Source organism: Lepus europaeus, chromosome 17 (assembly GCF_033115175.1).
Source record: "Lepus europaeus isolate LE1 chromosome 17, mLepTim1.pri, whole genome shotgun sequence".
In the NCBI taxonomy this organism is placed as follows: Eukaryota; Metazoa; Chordata; class Mammalia; order Lagomorpha; family Leporidae; genus Lepus; species Lepus europaeus.
Window position 1 is genome coordinate 29,213,257 of NC_084843.1, and position 18,974 is coordinate 29,232,230.

General features: G+C 43.9%; 1 protein-coding gene across 5 annotated transcripts in view; it reads left to right on the forward strand.

Annotated features, from left to right (window-relative positions):
- The first annotated feature begins 376 nt into the window (after nt 1-376).
- Nucleotides 377-18,974, forward strand: part of CWF19L1 (CWF19 like cell cycle control factor 1) — a 32,992-nt gene continuing 14,394 nt past the window's right edge. For 2 of the 5 annotated variants that reach the window (XM_062213950.1, XM_062213954.1), the window contains exons 1-8: nt 377-471; nt 2,477-2,561; nt 3,496-3,574; nt 4,137-4,238; nt 9,062-9,276; nt 11,866-11,984; nt 16,814-16,898; nt 18,434-18,574. In XM_062213950.1, coding sequence (XP_062069934.1) covers nt 449-471; nt 2,477-2,561; nt 3,496-3,574; nt 4,137-4,238; nt 9,062-9,276; nt 11,866-11,984; nt 16,814-16,898; nt 18,434-18,574 — 849 coding nt within the window. In that variant the 5' untranslated portion in view covers nt 377-448. Of the gene's footprint in view, nt 472-870; nt 965-2,476; nt 2,562-3,495; nt 3,575-4,136; nt 4,239-9,061; nt 9,277-11,865; nt 11,985-14,314; nt 14,565-16,813; nt 16,899-18,433; nt 18,575-18,974 lie in introns of those variants that run through there. The other 3 variants (XM_062213953.1, XM_062213952.1, XM_062213955.1) reach the window with 3 other exon arrangements.

An 18,974-nucleotide genomic window follows, 5' to 3' on the forward strand; every position in this document is an offset into this window, starting at 1 on the left:
AGGAGGGGCCCCCCGGAAGTAAATCTGGCCCCATTCTGACACTTACTGAGCCGAGGCGATGGTCATTGTTCTCTGATGGGTTAAAAACAAAAAAGTGCGGGTGAAAGGATTCTGTCTTGCCCACCAGACTGCCGGAGTAGGTTAGTTACCGTTCTGCTAGGAACTTACCAGCAGATCACTAACTCCAAGTCTCCGGAAAACAAACCAACCGAAAACAGGAGAACAGAAAGCACGACACTGGAACTGCCTCCTCCCCTCTAAACTGCACTTCTCTGAAGCGAAGCCACACGGGAGAGGTTTCTGTCCCTCGGCGCTCTCCGTAGATTACTGGACCCTCATTGGTCGGGTGCACTGACGTCATAAGATCAAACGGGCACGTTCTTTCCGCGCAGCTTGGGCTCGGGTTCCTGGCTTTACGTGATCCTTCCCATCCAGGCTTTCAGAACCGATGGCTCAGAAACCGCTGCGCCTGTGAGTGTTTGTGTCTGTGTGTCTCTGGGTGTGGACGGGTTGAGGTGACTTCGTCCTGACTGGAAGGAAGGCAGAAGAGACGAGGGTCGCGGGGCTGCTGGGGGGCCCCGGCCTCGCCTTTGCTTGGGCAGGGTCGGCCGCCTGTTCGGGGCTGTTTTCACCTCGGCTCGGGGACTCTCTTGGCGATACTCGCTGGGAGCCGCAGATGCTCCCGGGGTCAGGCCTCCTCCATCTTGGGCTGTCCTAGCCTCTGGACACATCATCTCGCTTTCATTTTCCCCTCACCTCGTTTTCCTGTTTATTAACCAAATACTTCTCGCCATCGGGCCTGTTGATGGGCCTCGGGCAGTGGTGGACAGGACAGACGAATAAGGCCCCTGTGCTGGTGCTGCATTTTAGGGGAGGCCAGGAGATGTGAGGAAAAGAGGACTTCATTCATTCATCCGAGAGGAACGGAGACTCCAGATGAATACAACATCGTGACAGGGATAACGTGAGGAGGACGCAGCTCGCCGTTGCTGGGGTGGGGTGGCGGGTGTATGATAAAAAGTGAGGTTTGAACCCTGGTAAATATCTTTGCCTTTAACCAAAAAATAGGCCATGGCACACCACGCCTTTGTTTTGGAAAGCGATTCCGGCTCCGGTATGAAGACAAATAAGTCAGAACCAAAGTAGAGGACAGCGAGGATTAGGCAGAGTGATGGCAGAACAAAGGATTCAAGGTTTGCTGAGGAGGTGAAATCGACAGGGTTCGATTGTGCATGAGACGGGATTGGCCAGTGCTGCAGATTGTCCAGTGCTACTCTTTCTTCAGTGGGAACACGGAATGCTGGAATAGGGCCCGGATGAGGAATGAGGATTTGTGAGCCGCCGTCTGATGTGCAGATGGGACAGTGGGTCTCTTTCGGAAACAGTTACTGTGTGTGACAGCTATGAGAGAGGTGCAGGATCGTGTGGGAGCACCAGGAGTTGGTAGCTGGTGGGGGCTAGAAAACTTCCTAGAAGATACAGTACTCAGAAGAGAACTTTGTGACAAAGCCTGTTTTGCAAGGCAGCCTGGATTTCTGTGGTTTTGAGAAGAGAGTAACTTTCTGAACCGATCAGGAAGCTTTCAGAGTTGTGGGCTGTGACAAGTGGGGAGAACTTAGACTTGACATGTGTAGTATTGGAGGATCCGGAGAGGTGACTGTCTCAGGAAATAGTGCAGGCAAAGAGTAAGTAAAGTGACAGAGGGAAAGGTTTCAGTTAGGAAGACTTGGGGAAAGTGCTAGAAAGACAGGTCAGGACCTGTGGAGATCAGTGGGGGAACATTTAATGTTTTTGAGGAGATAACTTAGAACTGTCTTTATATAGGGTGGCATAGAGGGGTTAGAGGAAACACAGGCACAGTCTCTACTTTGTATCGTATTTGTCTCTGATACAGGACTCTCCCTTGCCTTATCCTTCATTTTTCCTTCTCATTTCCCACCTTCCTTCCCCAAATGCAGTTTGTGTTCACGTTCTGAATTTCTCATTTGTTTCTCTCCTCCCCAATTCCCTTAGCATTGTCCTTCTTGTTCCTCTGGGATCATCTTTCATTCTGTAGCATTTGAAGATAAGTACCAGTTTATTGAATGAGTGACTAAAGCCATGCACTGGGAGGGTGGCAGTGGGAATAACAAGGACAGAATCAGTGTGACAGATGTTTGGATGGTATTTGGTGACTGAACCGGGGAGTTTTGACTGTTGATAAGCAGTTTGTTACTAGTTCTATCCACAAAACATAGGAATGAGAAGAGGGCTCAGTTGTGGAGGAAATGGTAAGCTAGACTTTAGGTATGGTGGGTTAGAGCTCCTCCCCCAGATGGAGCTGTCAGTGGTCAGTAATTTACAGGCACAACACCTTACAAGGTAACTGCAGAGATTGGACCACAGTTCTGCTTCATCCAGAAGACTACTTTATACCAAATCTGGCAGGCCCATTTGTGTTTCTTGAATCGCTGTAATGTCTTTCTCTGATTTACAGCTTGGCTTGTGGAGATGTTGAAGGCAAGTTTGATGTTTTATTCAATAGAGTTCGAGCAATTCAGAAGAAAAGTGGAGACTTTGATGTAAGACGTTTTTTTTTTTTATTGAATGTAATGTTACTATTGTAGTCTAAACATACTAGAATAAAATTTGGGCCCCTTCATTAATATTAGTTGAACACATACACTGCATTTTTGTTAGACTGAGTTCCTTTTGTAGGCAGAGAAATTTATTTAGTAGCTGAGGAAAGGTTACAAAAGGGATACCTTGTAACCTGTGAACCTTTCTTGTTTTTTTACTTTTTAAATTTGAATCCTGTTATTAAAATCAAATTCATAAAATATCCCTAGGTGATTCTGGTCCCTGGGTTTGGGAAGTGTAGGTCTACATCATGAGTGTATGGTACGGATTAAATCAGATAATATATGTGTAAGTGCTTCACACACAGAGGAGCCCTCAATAAAGCTATGTATGGCTGTCGGCTAGACTGAAGGTCTTAGAGAACAGAGTAGTGTCCTTGATATGAGGATAACTTGTTCATTAAGTTAAACACTGAGTAAAGTCACCAGGCAGGAAATGTGTTTCTTGTGCCCCGTAGCTCTCAGTGTATCTGATCTTTTTAGTTTTATGTTTCACAGAGGGATTCTTTAAAGGCCTGTGTCTCCATCACTGTGTGTTCCAAGGGGGGAGAAGGATGGTAGAGAGCGGAATGGAAGAGTGGGACTGAGAATTTGAGAAGCACTTGAATTCTGACTTCTTTTGAAAGTTCAGTTCCTTGACTTCCTCTTCCCTGTCCCCAACTTGAATTTGACAGCCAGCGAGGCAAAATGTAATTCATAGAATCAGTAACTATTACAATTGCTGCTAAGGAATTGTGTATTGAAATTCTGCAAATTGATTAAGAATAAAAACCTAATTAGAGACCATTATGTACAATTATTTGTTAAATGTTACTGTCAATTTTGTACTGCTTAATATTTTAAAATCTCATATATCTGTTTAAAAAACTCATTTTAGCTGCTGTTGTGTGTAGGAAATTTCTTTGGCTCTACCCCAGATGCTGAATGGGAGGAATATAAGACTGGCATCAAGAAAGGTAGAGAAATTACTTTAATTTATGATTTCTAACCAAATTTTAATGGTTACAGTTCTTGCTGTTATTTGTTGTTATTGTTTTTTGTTTTTTTTTTTTACTTTTTAGTTATTTTCAGATTTCCCTCTTGAGCTCCAAATAGAGCTGGAAAGAATGCCTGAGCAATAAACTACATGTTCACATTTTTTACTTGCTTCAATTTAGTTTCAGAAAAACCCTTATAGATGAGCAGGAAGTGAATAAATGCAACCATATATGTCTTTTCCTTTATCTAGTCTTAGTTGTTTTTTTTTTTAAGCTCTTAAGAGTCTGTGTTTTGCTTATTGTACATTGACCATCCCTGCTAAGATGTCACTTCATGTGCCTACTGACATTATTTAATAGTAAATTGATAAGCGTGGGTTTGGGATATCCTTAATGGTAAGCATGTTCTACTTTTAGGATTGCTGTGGAGGAAACGCACAGCCTCTTTACTTTTGCTATGAGTATTTTTCCACAGGGAAGCATTTCTCAAATTCCGAAATGGATCTGGTAACTATGATGTCACATCTGTTTCCCTCACTAGCTCCTATTCAGACTTATGTGCTTGGTGCCAATAACCAGGAAACAGTAAAGTATTTCGAAGATGCTGATGGGTGTGAATTAGCTGAAAATGTTACTTATCTGGGTAAGTTGATATTTCTTATTTATAATGAACATAATAACATGTTTCTAGGAATTAGTCTCCCTAGAAATGTTTGCCTGGATTCTTCTGCCGTAACTGCTTGAGCAAATGAGAGTTTAGGGGTTCTTTCCCAAAGTCTGTGGCTATGCCCTTAGGACAGTGGTGTTTTTCCTTTGGCTATACCATTTCCTCCCATTCTCCTGTGTTTCTGCAACACGCTATGTACTCTTTTTGCCAACGAGAGAAACTCCTTGCCTACGGTATGGAGTGTTTAAGGTATAAAGTATGTTCAAATAAAGGAAATTTCATATATGTGGCCTGATCATATAACCTTGCTGGATCCATAGGCAGCTTAGGCTCCTAACTAGCTATAGCTCTAGGTTCCACTCTAAGATTTTGGCAATTCAAGTTTTTAGTGCTGATTTCTTGGGTTTTTAACTCTTTTTTTTTGACAGGTAGTGGATAGAGAGAGACAGAGAGAAAGGTCTTCCTTTTTGCCGTTGGTTCACCCTCCAATGGCCGCTGCGGCCAGCGCATCTCGCTGATCCGAAGCCAGGAGCCAGGTGCTTCTCCTGGTCTCCCACGCGGTGCAGGGCCCAAGGACTTGGGCCATCCTTCACTGCCTTCCCGAGCCATAGCAGAGAGCTGGCCTGGAAGAGGGGCAATCGGGATAGAATCCAGCGCCCCAACCGGGACTAGAACCTGGTGTGCCAGCGCCACAAGGCAGAGGATTAGCCTATTAAGCCACGGCGCCGGCCTGATTCTTGGGTTTTTAATTCCTTTTGTCCTTTCTCTGGTTCCAGGTCCGCTCTTCAATTCCAAGTTAAAATTGTTCCCTCCACAATCCACTCTTTGGTGATTCTAGCTATTTTTTAAAGCACTGTCAAATTTTGCTTACTGTCTCTTATTGCTTTTTGGATTATTCAGCTCATTCTCTAAAATGACTCTACTGTTACTCACTTTTCCTCTTTGTTATCTCGTTTCTCGGGAAAGCTTCTGCATTTTCCCTGCTGTAATGGCCCACCCCCACCTTTCCCCTTCCTAGCATAGGCCATCTTGGCCTTGGGTCTCTGTATCTGGCTGCATCTACACTGCCCGTGTAACCAGTCTCACCTTGCTCCAATCATATGTGGCTTCTTTAAGCAAAGAATTGAACGATTTTTGTTTGTTGTTTTAACCACAGTTGTGAGATGTAAGTTTTCAAATCCTTTTATTATAGATTGTAACATTGACCTGACTTGTGACAATTCTCCATGTAATATTTTTAAAAGATTTATTTATTTGTTAACCATTTACTTTATTTATTTGAAAGGCAGAGTTACAGAGAGAGGTAGAAACAGAGAGAGAGGTCTTGCATCTGCTGGTTCACTCCCCAAATGGCCGCAACGACCGGGACTAGGCCAGGCCAAAGCCAGGAGCCAGGACTCTTTCCGGGTCTCTCAAATGGGAATGCGGGCCCAAGAACTTGGGCTATCCTCTGCTGCTTTCCCAGGTGCATTAGCAGGGAGCTGGATCAGAAGTGGAGCAGCCGGGACTCAAAACCAGCAGCTATCTGGGATGCCAGCGCTACAGGCCGGAGCTTTAACCTGTTGTGCCAAAGTGTCAGCCCCTGTTTATTTATTTAAAAGACAGAGTTTTGGAGAGAGTGAGGCAGAGAGAGAAAAGTCTTCCATCTGCCAGGGCTGGGCCAGACTGAAGCTAGGAGCCAGAAGCTTCATCTAGGTCTCCCATGTGGATACAGGGGCTCAAGTACTTGGGCCATCTTCCACTGCTTTCCTAGGTGCATTAGCAGGGAGCTGGATCAGAAGTGGTACAAGCCGGCGCCGCGGCTCACTAGGCCAAGCCTCCGCCTTGCGGCGCCGGCACACCGGGTTCTAGTCCCGGTCGGGGCACCGATCCTGTCCCGGTTGCCCCTCTTCCAGGCCAGCTCTCTGCTGTGGCCAGGGAGTGCAGTGGAGGATGGCCCAAGTGCTTGGGCCCTGCACCCCATGGGAGACCAGGAGAAGCACCTGGCTCCTGCCATCGGATCAGCGCAGTGCACCGGCCGCAGCGCGCCTACCGCGGCGGCCATTGGAGGGTGAACCAACAGCAAAGGAAGACCTTTCTCTCTGTCTCTCTCTCACTGTCCACTCTGCCTGTCAAAAAAAAAAAAAAAAAAAAAAAAAAAAAAAAAGTGGTACAGCCAAGATTCAAACTGGTGTCAACTTGAGATGTGGGCATGGCGTAACCTGCTACATGACAGTGCTGGCCCCATAAATGTAGTTTTTAGATGTACATTTAGACCAGAGAGCTGGCCTGGAAGAGGGGCAACCGGGACAGGATCGGTGCCCCGACCAGGACTAGAACCTGGTGTGCCGGTGCCGCAAGACGGAGGATTAGCCTAGTGAGCCGCGGCGCCGGCCCATTTAGACCACTTCTAAATTTAGTGCCAGGATTGGAAAGAGGGGCCAAGGGGCCAGCACTATGGCATCATGGGTAAAGCCACTGCCTGCAGCCCTGGCATCCCATATGGGTGCCAGTTCAAGTCTTGGCTGTTCCACTTCCAATCCAGCTCCCTGCTAATGTGGCTGGGAAATCAATGGAGGATGGCCCAAGTAGTTGGCCCCTGAACCCATGTGGAAGACCCAGAAGAAGCTCCTGGCTGCTGGCTCCTGGCTTCAGATCAGCACAGCTCCGGCTGTTGGAGCCATCTGGGGAGTGAATCAGCTGATGAAAGATCTCTCTTTCTCTCCCCCTTTCTCTGTAAGTCTGCCTTTCAAATAAATAAATAAATCTTTAAAAAAATAGAGGGACCAAAGTTGGCTTATATTTGTGAGATACATGTGTGTGTGTGTGTATAAAATATACATATATTTTAAAGATTTTATTTATTTATTTGAAAGAGTTACACAGAGAGAGGAGAGGAAGAGAGAGAGAGAGGTCTCCCGTCCGATGGTTCACTCCCCAATTGGCCGCAACGGCTGGTGCTATGCTGATCCGAAGCCAGGAGCCAGGAGCCTCTTTTGGGTCTCCCATGTGGTTTCAGGGGCCCAAGGACTTGGGCCATCTTGTACTGCTTTCCCAGGCCATAGCAGAGAGCTGGATCGGAAGTGTAGCAGCCCGGTCTCAAACTAGCACCCACATGGGATGCCAGCGCTTCAGGCCAGAGCGTTAACCCACTGTGCCACAGCGCCAGCCTCATATATATATATATATATATATATATATATATATATTTTTTTTTTTTTTTTGACAGAGTGGATAGTGAGAGAGAGAGACAGAGAGAAAGGTCTTCCTTTTTGCCATTGGTTCACCCTCCAATGGCCGCCGCGGCCGGTGCATCTCGCTGATCCGAAGCCAGGAGCCAGGTGCTTCTCCTGGTCTCCCATGCAGGTGCAGGGCCCAAGGACTTGGGCCATCCTCCACTGCCTTCCAGGGCCATAGGGGCAACCGGGATAGAATCCGGCGCCCCAACCGGGACTAGAACCTGGTGTGCCGGCGCCACAAGGCGGAGGATTAGCCTGTTAAGCCACGGCGCCGGCCCCACATATGTATTTTTAAAGCTCCATTTGGAGGAGGATCTAATGAACTTGATAGTGAAAATGTGGTAGTGAGCTTAACACACTTGTAAAGCATCCAACATAGAGTTAGAAGTGATAATTCCTTCTAAATCTACAAACAGGGTCAGTGTTGAAGAGTAGAGGCTTTGGGGAGTTAGTCCAATAAAGATGGAAGATAGAGCTGAGAAGAGAGAGTGGTGGGAGAGTGGAATTCGATTATTGTGGGTTAAGGAGCTACCCAAAGGTAAAGCCCTTAGAGAGCATAGACCACTCTTCAGAAACTTGAAACTGAAGAGAAGGAAGTTTCTAGTTAGTTTGTTTTTGTCCTGGATGGGAAGGATTGAGCATATTCTATTCTATTTTTTTATTCTTTTTCTTAACAGAAAAGTCAGTTAAGCAGAGACTGAATAGGGAGGTGAAAGATGATGGAGTAAGGTATCAGAGTTGTGAAGAAATGGAGCCAAAGATACAAGCTGGGAAAAACTTTCACAGTCTCTGCTTTTCCCCAAACAGTTGTTCTTTCCAAGTATTTTCTTCTTGGAAGCTGCTGCCTGCCTTAAAAGTACTTTTCTAAGCTCTAGCATCTTTAGAACTACAATTATTTTGTCTTTTATTTGAAAGGCAGAGTTACACAGAGAGAGAAGGAGAGGCAGAGAGAGAGAGAGGTCTTCCATCCGCTGGTTCACTTCCCAATTGGCCACAATGGCCAGAGCTGTGCCGATCCAAAACCAGGAGTTTTTCCGGGTCTCCCATGTGGGTGCAGGGTCCCAAGCACTTGGGCCATCTTCTACTGCTTTCCCAGGCCATAGCAGAGAGCTGGATCGGAAGTGGAGCAGCCGGAACTCGAACTGTCACCCATATAGGATTCCAGCACTGCAGGGGGTGGCTTTACCTGCTATGCCACAGCGCAGGCCCCTATTTTGTCTTTTCATTGCCTCTTCTTGGGTCCAGATGTCTATAGATTTCCTTAGCCCATGTAGAGTCTTCTCTAAAGGTAGAAAACCTTTTTCTTAGTTACCATTTCCCAACTTTTTCAGTCATATTTGGAAGGCACCTGATGTAAACAGACTGGCCTGTGGGCTCCAGCACCCTCCACATCATGGCTGCTTACAGAACAACAATGCCATCATAGCTGTCTGGTATCAGTCCTAGTGGCCAGCCAGAGCAGGGCTTGGGAAATCCACTCCTTCAGGCAGGGGAGAGCCGTGGTGGGGGAAGCATCGCCATATCAATGGCATGTCCCTCTACAATTTTGACTAAAACTTGTCCATTTTTATTTGAACCCAGGTCGTAAAGGTATCTTCACTGGAAGCTCGGGGCTGCAGATTGTGTACCTCAGTGGGACGGAGTCCTTAAGTGAGCCAGTCCCCGGTTACAGTTTTAGCCCCAAGGATGTGTCTTCCCTGAGAACAATGCTGTGCTCATCACCCCAGTTCAAAGGTGTTGATATCTTGCTCACGTCCCCGTGGCCCAAGTACGTGGGAAACTTTGGGAATCCTTCTGTGAGTAGTGCTTGTTCAGTTGGAATTTCTATAAGCAAATTGCTCTGGCTTACGCAGGGTTTTACTTATTTTCTTTCTTTTTTTCTCTTTATATTTAATATTTTAGAACTTGATGTCTTTCACTAGATATCTTTTGTAAAAGTTTTTAGGATTCTAAAAGCTATACAACTGACCAAAGCAAAAGTTGACCTCATTAAAGTGTAATTTACTGAAGAAATTGCTGAAATGCTAATAATAAATGAATGGCTCTTCATATTTTCTAATTTAAGTACCCTGTCTCAGTCTCTTAACATGTTTGGAGGATTCAGTATTTTTTTTTTTTTAAAGAAAACTTATTTTGTTTATTTGAAAGATATATAGAGAGATACTGTCCAATCCCTAGTTCATTCCCCAAATGGCTGCACAATGGCCAGGGCTGGGCCAGGCTGCAGCCAGGAGCCTGGAATCCCATCCAGGTCTTCCATATGGTGGCAGAAGCCCAAGCATTTAGGCCATCTTCTGCTTTCCCAGGAGCATTAGGAGGGAACTGGATCAGAAGTAGGGCAGTTGGGACTGGAGCTGGTGCTCATATGGGATGCTGAGATGCCAGCATCACAGGTGACAGCTTAACCTGCTGTGCCACAACCCAGCCCCCAAGGGTTCAGTAATTTTCACCGAGAAGATTTGGACCTAGTGGCAATTCTACAGTTGGGGTTTTTTCCCACTTCCTTTCCAGATTATTGCATTTTGGCTATCAAAATGTTTTTAAAGCTGGGAAACAAGGTATTGAAAACTTGACACTTTTTTTTTTTTAAAGAATCATTTTATTTATTTGAAAGACAGAGTTACAGAGAGAGGTAGAGCCAGAGAGAGAGAGGTCTTCCATTCCACTGGTTCACTCCCCAAAGGACTGCAACGACCAAAGCTGAGCTGGTCCAAAGCCAGGAGCCAGGAGCTTCTTCCAGGCCTCCCACATGGGTGCAGGGGCCCAAGGACTTGGGCCATCTTTTACTGCTTTCCCAGGCCAAAGCAGAGAGCTGGATCGGAAGAGAAGCAGCTGGGACTCAAATTGGCACCCATACGGGATGCTGGCACTGCAGGCTGGGGCTTTAACAAGCACTGCGCCACAGTGCTGGTCCCTTGACACTTCTCCAAAAGGAACATTTTAATATTGGGGTGCATTGGAACTCCTCATTGTGTCTGATCTGCATATTTGTAAAAGTGATTTCATAGAGGATGTATACCAGGAGGGACAGCTGTAATGGGGAGTGAAATGCTACATTGGTGGAAACAAGCCAAGGCAGGTCTTGAGAAGATTGTGTGTGACAGAGAGAACATCAGTTGGGCTTCTGTGGAGGGAAATGCAGGAACGCACCTGAGAGCAAATCTCCCTGAATACACTCAGAATCATCCGTGATCCAGAAGAGGGTCTCATAGGCCACTCCCTGCCAACTTTAGCACTGTCTGCGGCGGGAAGGACCAGCAAGAAACCAAGCATTGTCAGGGAGGATTTGAAAGAAGAAGAGACAGTTCTTTCTTCCCTTTCCAAAAACCCCTGGTTGATCTTCACCAAGAATACAAGACATGGTGCTGGTTGCAGCACAAAGATATGGCAAAGCTAGAGAAGATGCAGAGAGGGGCTACTAACATGATGATGGAGGGGAGTAGGACTCGTGATGCTCCGTAGGAAAGGGTGGAAACGAGGCCTCTTTAGCTTGGAGAAAGCTAAAAAAGGATGTTGATCAAAGTTTGTTAACAGCCACGTAAGATATTTATGAGAGATAAAACAATGTAGTTCACCAGTCCCTAAGATACTATAATTAACACGAAGGTCAGTTCCCTGCCCTTGAGTTCCTTACCTGAAGGAAGTAAGCATAAGACAAATTGAAGTTCCTGGTTTACTTAGAGAAAATTCAACTTTGGTAATTTCTTTATTTCTGCCTAATACCTTGTTTTAGACTAGACTTCATAATGTTATGGATGAGAGAGATCATGTAATTGGTTAACAGAAGCTAGGGATGTTCTGGGAATAAGGTGACTAACTTTATGTCACTTAAACTTTGTAACAAGAGTGTAGTTGTGCCTAACTGCTGCTAACAAGAGTGTGGTTGTGTAACTAGCTGCCGCTGTCTTGGCTGAAACAACAGCTTATGCGATGAGATCCTGCTTGTTCCGTACTATGGATCCTCAGGGCCGTAAAGGCTGGTTGTTTTCACTTTCTGTGTTGAGATGGACTGCCTGCATTGTCATTACTATTGGCACACTACAAAGCACATTTTAAGAACACAGTTTGTGGGCTCCCAAGAAAGGGCTTACTTTCCAAAAACGGTTATAATAATCCATATTTTGGGAATTAGTGTAGAGTGGTTAACTTACGTTTTCACTGCTGGCTTCCCACAGTTGTTCCTATTTCTGCATTCATAGTAGTAGTACAGTTCCCTTACTTGTTTGATTTTTCTCTGATTGCCATACCAGTCACTGTGCAAGTCCTTCTGCCCACATTTGTATTCATATATAAATTCTAAAGGCATTTCATAGTGTTTTGTTATTTCCTTGAATTTTTTTGATAACTCTTGTGTCTGTAGAGATGACCAAGTTTCTGTTTACTAGGGAGAAGTGGATACCAAAAAGTGTGGCTCCTCTTTGGTCTCCAGCCTTGCCACAGGCTTGAAACCAAGATATCATTTTGCTGCTTTGGAAAAGACCTATTATGAGAGGCTTCCGTATCGGTGTGTAGCATTTCTTTTGTTCTTTTCTTTTTGAAGAATTTGCCTTTGATCAAAGTGTAAACTATTGTTACTCATTTTCTTTTCTTTTTTTTTTTTTTTCCACTTAAAGGCCCTTATTTTATTCGATTAGAGTACAATAATTGGCTTAGAAAACATACTAATCTTCACTTTTGTGGCATTACACACTGTTAAAGCCAAACTGGAGGCTGGAAGGTGACTGTTAGAAAGATACTGTCTCTTCAGCTCTTTCCTCGCTCCTGCTCTTCCGCCTGCAGGCCGATGGGGATATTCTTCCAGCCGGGCATGGTGTCGGCTCCGGCGCTTGCACTCGGGCTCGCTTGCTTGCTTGCTGGCTCGTTCCCTCTCTCCGGGACTCGCCGCACCTCCTCGCCCGCCTCGCGCCAGGGGCTGTTCAGCGGGGCTGGGGCACCGAGGCTGCTCCGGGGCACATCGAGGCGGCGCCGCGCACCCCGCGCTCGACTCAAATTCGCTGAGGCTCCGGGTGGCATTGGCGGCCGAGCCAGGCCGCGCTGGGCAGGGCAGCGGAGACCGGGCCGGGGGCTAGGAGCCGGTGCAGGCCGAGAGCAGGGCACTGCGGAGCCCCCGCGAGGTGGGCGCCGGTGGCCTTTTGTTACTCATTTTCAACCACAGAACATCTTGATTCTTGGTTATCAGGCACTGAAAGGAGCAACTGTCAAATCATTCACCTTCTCCGAGTTTGTTCCCTAAATTGAAATACAACAGATGGATTAGAAGGCTCCTTAGGAATCAGTGCTGTGGGTAGCAGGTGAAGCTGCCAGCTGCTCCACTTCCAATCCAGCTCCCTGCTAATGTGCCTGAGAAATCAGCAGAAGGATGGACTAAGAGCTTGGGCCCCTAGACTGACATGAGAGATCCAGATGAAGCTTCTGGCCTCTGGCTTCGATCTGGCCCAGCCCTGGCCATTATGGCCATTTGGAGAATGAACCAGCATATGGATGACTTCCCTCTGTCTCTGAATCTTCCTCTCTGTAACTCTGCCTTTCAAATAAATAAATCAGTCAGTCTTTAAAAAAAAAAAAAAAAGTCCCCTTAAAGGTTTGAGGGCCTGAGGTAACAATACTTTGTAACACATTATGTCCCATTTTGATCAGGTCAAACCAAGGTTCTTTGTATGCTCTTAAAAATTCATTCTCAGTATAATCGGTATTTTACTTTAGAACTTATATCAGTTATTTCCTTTTTTTTAGTTTGAGTTTAGAAGTGATTTTTTTAGAGGAAAAATTGCACAGAAAATAAAATTGCTATTTTATAAATGGTGGAGTTTAAAATAAAGTTGACTCTTAATTATCTTCACTGATAAAGAGCATAGATAATCCCTAATTAATAAAAAGTTTCCTTTCTGTTTTTATACAAAGCAATATATGTGCTCCTTGAAAGTTTGAAAAATAAAAAATAAAAGTGAGCCAAACTATAAGTAACCTGCCTCCATCTAGTTATTTCACGACTGAGTATATAGCTATAGGTAATAAAGGTTTTTTGTTTTGTTTTGTTAAATTTGTGTATATGCATTCTAGGAAAAATACTTTGTTTCCTAAAAATGTACTCTGAAAACACAGGTAATAGAAATGAGCCGTTTAAAACCTGTACAGCTTTTTAATGATCTGAATACCCAGTTCTTCATAGAACAAGTATAAACTGCCATTAGGCATGTGAAAGAATGCTCTCATCATCAGCCATTATGGTAATGTATGTAAACTAAAACCACAATGACATACCACTTTTGGCTATAATCAAAAAAGCAAATAATAACAGGTGTTAGTAACAATGTGGGAGATTTGAAACCCTCATACATTGCTGGTGGGAATGTAAATTTATACAGCCACTTTAGAAAACTAATAGTTTCTCAAAAGTTTAAACATAGTTACTGTATGACCCAGCAGTTCCACTCCTGTTCTAAGAGAAATAAAGACATCTGTTCGTATAAACACTTATACACAAGTAGTATTTCAGAAATGGCATGCATTCATTTCTGGAAGCTGTAGGGGAGAATCTCCTAGCTTTTTTCAGCTTCTGGAGGCCTACTGAATTCCTCGTCTCATGACCTCTTTGTTTTTTTTTGTTTTTTTTTTTTTTAAGTGTCATAATTACAGAGAGAAGGAGAAACAGACAGACAGAGGAAGAGAAAGATCTTCCATTTGCTGGTTCACTCCTCAAATTGCTGCAATGGCTGGGGCTGGGCTAGCCAAAGCCAGAGGCCTGCTTCTTGGTCTTGCACATGGATGCAGGAGCCCCAGCACTTAGGCCATCTTTCTCTGCTTTCCCAGGCACTTCTGCAGGGAGCTGGATTGGAACTGGAGCAGCTGAGATGCGAACTGGCGCCTAAATCAGATGCTGGCGCTACAGGCAGCAGCTTTACCCACCATGCCACCACACCGGCCCCTTCTTGTTCCCACTTCTGGCTGGTGGAATCCTTCCTACCACTTTGACCGTCCAGTCTGTTTTTCCTGTGATTCTTTTCTACCTCCCCCTTCCATTTTTCTGGGCCCTTGTGATTGCATTGGGTCTACTCAGATAGTCTAAGATCATCTCCCTTTCTAGGTAAGCCAACTAGTAACTGGTTAGCTGACTAATTCCATCTGCTCCTTTAATTTCTTTTTTGTTGTGCAAACTGATTTATTCACGGGTAATGGGAATTACAACACGGTAACTTTAGTGGGGAGGACCATTATTTTGCTTCCCACTCCTGGTGGGAAATGTTAGCAGGTTTTGAGGCCATTGTGCTAGTCATTTGCATTTAAGAAAAACATTTTTGCAGGATATTCAGGTATTTTTACTTAATGTCTTAATATATTGTTAAAATTTCCATTTAATTGTGAGAAAACTTATTTCAATCATTTTTTAAAGATTTATTTTATTTATTTGAAAAAGTTACAGAGAGAGGTAGAGAGAGAGATCAATCCTCCATCCACTGGTTCACTCCTTAAATGGCCACAACTGCTGGGCCTGGGCCAATCCAAAGCCAGGAGCCTGGAGCTTCCTTCAGGTCTCATGTGGATACAGAGGCCCAAGGACTTGGACCATCTTCTACTGCTTTCCTAGGCCACAGCAGAGAGCTGGTTCAGAAGTGGAGCAGCCGGAACTAGAAATGGCGCCCATATGGGATGTTGACATTGTAGGTGGTGGCTTTACCTGCTATGCCACAGTGCTGGCCCCCAAAATAAAGCATTCTAAGGATTGGCGTCTGTGTTAATAATCAACTCATAAAATAATAAATACCTCTAAAGTACTATGCTTTTTTTCTTTTAGTTACAAATAGTAGTTACTCACTTTAAATACTTTTGAAATTTAGAATAGTTCCAGAAAGTATTTTGGTGTATACAATTTCCATATCTTCTCTATGACTTATAGACATGCCTGTATTTTTATATTTTTCCCAGAAAAATGATTATGCTGGCTGGCGCCGCAGCTGTCTTGGCTAATCCTCCACCTGCGGCGCCGGCACCCCGGGTTCTAGACCCGGTTGAGGCGCCGGATTCTGCCCTGGTTGCTCCTCTTCCAGTCCAGCTGTCTGCTGTGGCCTGGGAGTGCAGTGGAGGATGGCCCAAGTGCTTGGGCCCTGTACCCGCATGGGGGACCAGGAGGAAATACCCACTCCTGGCTTTGGATCGGCACAGCGCCTGCCGTAGCAGCCATTTGGGGAGTGAACCAGCAGAAAAAGGAAGACCTTTTTCTCTGTCTCTCTCTCTCACTGTCTAAACTCTGCCTGTCAAAAAAAAAAAAAAAAGATTATGCTGTATATTGCTGTTTAATGAATGTTTTTACACTTAGGACACATCTCTTTTTAGTTTTCATTGTTTAATCTTTTACATTGTTTCATCATGGCACCATAGGTTAAACTGCCACGTGTAATTCTGACATCCCATATAAATATGGGTGAGTTTGAGTCCTGGCTGCTGCACTTCTGTTCCAGCTCCCTGCTGATGTGCCTGGGAAAGCAGCAGAAGATGGTCCAACTGCTTGAGCTCCTGCCATTCCATTCTCCTGGCTTTGGCCTGGCCCAGACCTATTCATTGTGGTCATTTGGGGAGTGAACTAGTTGGTAGAAGGTCTTTCTCTGTCTCTCTTTTTCTGGCTCCCTCTCCCTGACTCTGCCATTCAAATAAAATAATAAATAAATGTTAAAAAAAAAAAAGAGAGAGAAAATAGAATGAACCTTCATACCCTTATTACCTAGTTTCAGTAATTAGCAACATTTTACTAACTTTACAGCTCTTTTAAAACCAAGAGTGGGTGAGTGCTTTTCAGAGGTATGGATCGCATCTCTCTCTCTCTCTTTTTTTTTTAAAATTTATTTATTATTTGAAAGATAGAGTTATACAGAGAGAGAAGGAGAGGCAGCGAGAAACAGGTCTTCCATCTGCTGGTTCAGTCACCAATTAGGGGCAACAGCTGGAGCTGTGCTGATCCGAAGCCAGGAGCTTCCTCCGGGTCTCCCACACAGGTGCAGGGGCCCAAGGATTTGGTCCATCTTCTACTGCTTTCCAGGCTACAGCAGAAAGCTGGATTGGAAGTGGAGCAGCTGGGACTCGAACTGGCACCCACATGGGATACCAGCACTGCAGGCAGTGACTTTACCTGCTACACCACAGTGCTAGCCCCAGTCTCATCTCTTCTTAATAGCCCTGTGTGATAAGGAAATTGGTCCCTATTAGGTGGATGGATGTCTTACATGAGATTGTGCACTTGTAGTGATGGACTCTGCTCTTCTCATTGCCCCATGGAGTCTATGTTTTCTTAATTGCAAATTAAAAGTATTAGTAACCTGTTTTCTGTAAAATATGTTTTAGAAATCATGTTGTTCTACAAGAAAATGCACAGCATGCTACCCGGTTCATAGCTCTGGCAAATGTTGGAAATCCAGAAAAAAAGAAGGTAAAAATTGGAGTATTTGGTGATAGTTTAATATTCATTGTTTGCTTGATAAATGTTTCTCTGGCACAGTTAAGCAGTCACATCTTCTCTTCTCCCCAGCTGCAAGGTTCTAGAAACTTTCTGTACTCCTTTGTAAAGATACAATAATGAAGAGTCAGATTTCCTAGGGTCCTTTGGGAAAATATTTTTATCAAATGAATGGTGTTCCTTTCCTGCCACATTCTTGCGGTTTTTGTACGTGTATTTGTGAATTGCCCTGAGATGGTACTCTTGCTTTCTCCTTTCAATTAGCAGAAATAATGAAGTCCTCATAAGGATCTACCTAAGCCCTCCTTAACTTTGGGAAATATTAGTGATATCCAGAATCTTTGTATTGGAAAATAGTACAGGTCATAAAAGGGAAAATACCAGAAAAATAGATGGATTGTTTCTCTTTCTTTCCTGAGAGTATTTCTGATTTCCAGGGGCCAGAAATACCCTATTGTGGATTGAGATGGGTAAAATCGGAATAGTTAGTCAAATAGGAAAATAGGCAGAAATAATCTTCCTAAATAATTTAAAGTTTATTCTACTGTAACATGTCATAGATGATGTGTATAAGAGTTAAGAAAATATATTTTTTCATAATATATTAATCTTTTATGCTCGATTCTTTCTTAGAAAGTTGTAGATTTATAATTTTTTTAATTGCCATTTCAAATTGAATAGCACTCACAGTACTTTCCACCTTTATTCTCAGAAACATGTTAGCCTCAGCTATAAGCTACTCATACTCCAAGGATATGTACATTTTTTAATTTGGTAAGCATTATTAAATTCATCTGAGAATTTTATCTCAATCTATATGCTTACCAGCAGTATATGGTTTTTATCCTCTATATTCTCAACTTTTATTTAAAAGGTTTTTGACAATCTGATCAGTGAAATATGGTGTAACATTGTTAGAGTTCCTTGATTAGTAGTGAAATTAGCATCTTTTCATATCTAAAGTCTTCAATATCTGTGCCATTTGTCCAAACCTCTAGGTATTTGTATGAATATTTAATTATTTGTTGCTTGTTTCTAAGGACATTTTAATCAACATTTTAGCAGAATCTGTGTAATATCAGAGGGAAATCCTTAGCTGTCTAATTGTAGTTTTCATTGGGAAAAAAGAATGTCAGTGCCATGATTCTGTTGATAAAGTACACAAAAACAAAGGATTCAGAGACAGAAGCAGATTGTCTTCAAGGGTTCAGAGCAAGTCTGAAGTGGTGCTTGTCAGTCTTCCCTGAGGCAGGGGAGGATCCCTGATCTGAGTCTCTGCTCAGCACTTCATCAGCCCTCGGTTAGCCCCTTTAGAAGTCACTGAATGGGGACTTGATATGCTGTGTGTTTTCTGAGCCACAGATGGGCTGATTGTTGTACTTTTGGTTTTACTCAGTTCATTTCACTCAGATCTGATGCTTTCTGTGAAATCTTCGTAGTAAAGCAGACTGAGCACATTTGGGTAAATGGTATTAACTCTAACGTTATTATCTTGTTTTTCTCTAAAGTATCTTTATGCATTCAGTATTGTTCCCATGAAACTAATGGATGCAGCAGAACTGGTAAAACAACCTCCAGATGTCACTGAAAACCCCTACAGAAAATCTGGGAAGGAAGCAGCCACAGGAAAGCAAATCCCTGCCCCTGAGGTATGTTCTAATTGAGCGCTGGTATCTTCTGGGCAGGAGTGCCCATTACAAGTATACTTCTCCTGGTGATTGCTTAGTACATGTGACAAATTTCATACTTAGAATAATCTTTTTTCTTTAGGAAAATCATAGTGGTGAGTTTCTTATTGTAGCTTAAGGTTAAACAGTTTCAATGTGTTGAGTCTGTCTTTGTCAAAATTTGATTAACTGCTAACTGGTGCTGTGGTGTAGTGGGTAAAGTTGTTGCCTGCAGTGTTGGCATAGCATATGGATGCTGGTTCAAGTCCTGGCTGCTCCACTTCCTATCCAACTCTCAGTTATAGCCTGGGAAAGCAGTAGAAGATGGCCCAAGTACTTGGGCCCTTGCACCAGTGTGGGAGACCTGGAAGAAGCTCCTGGC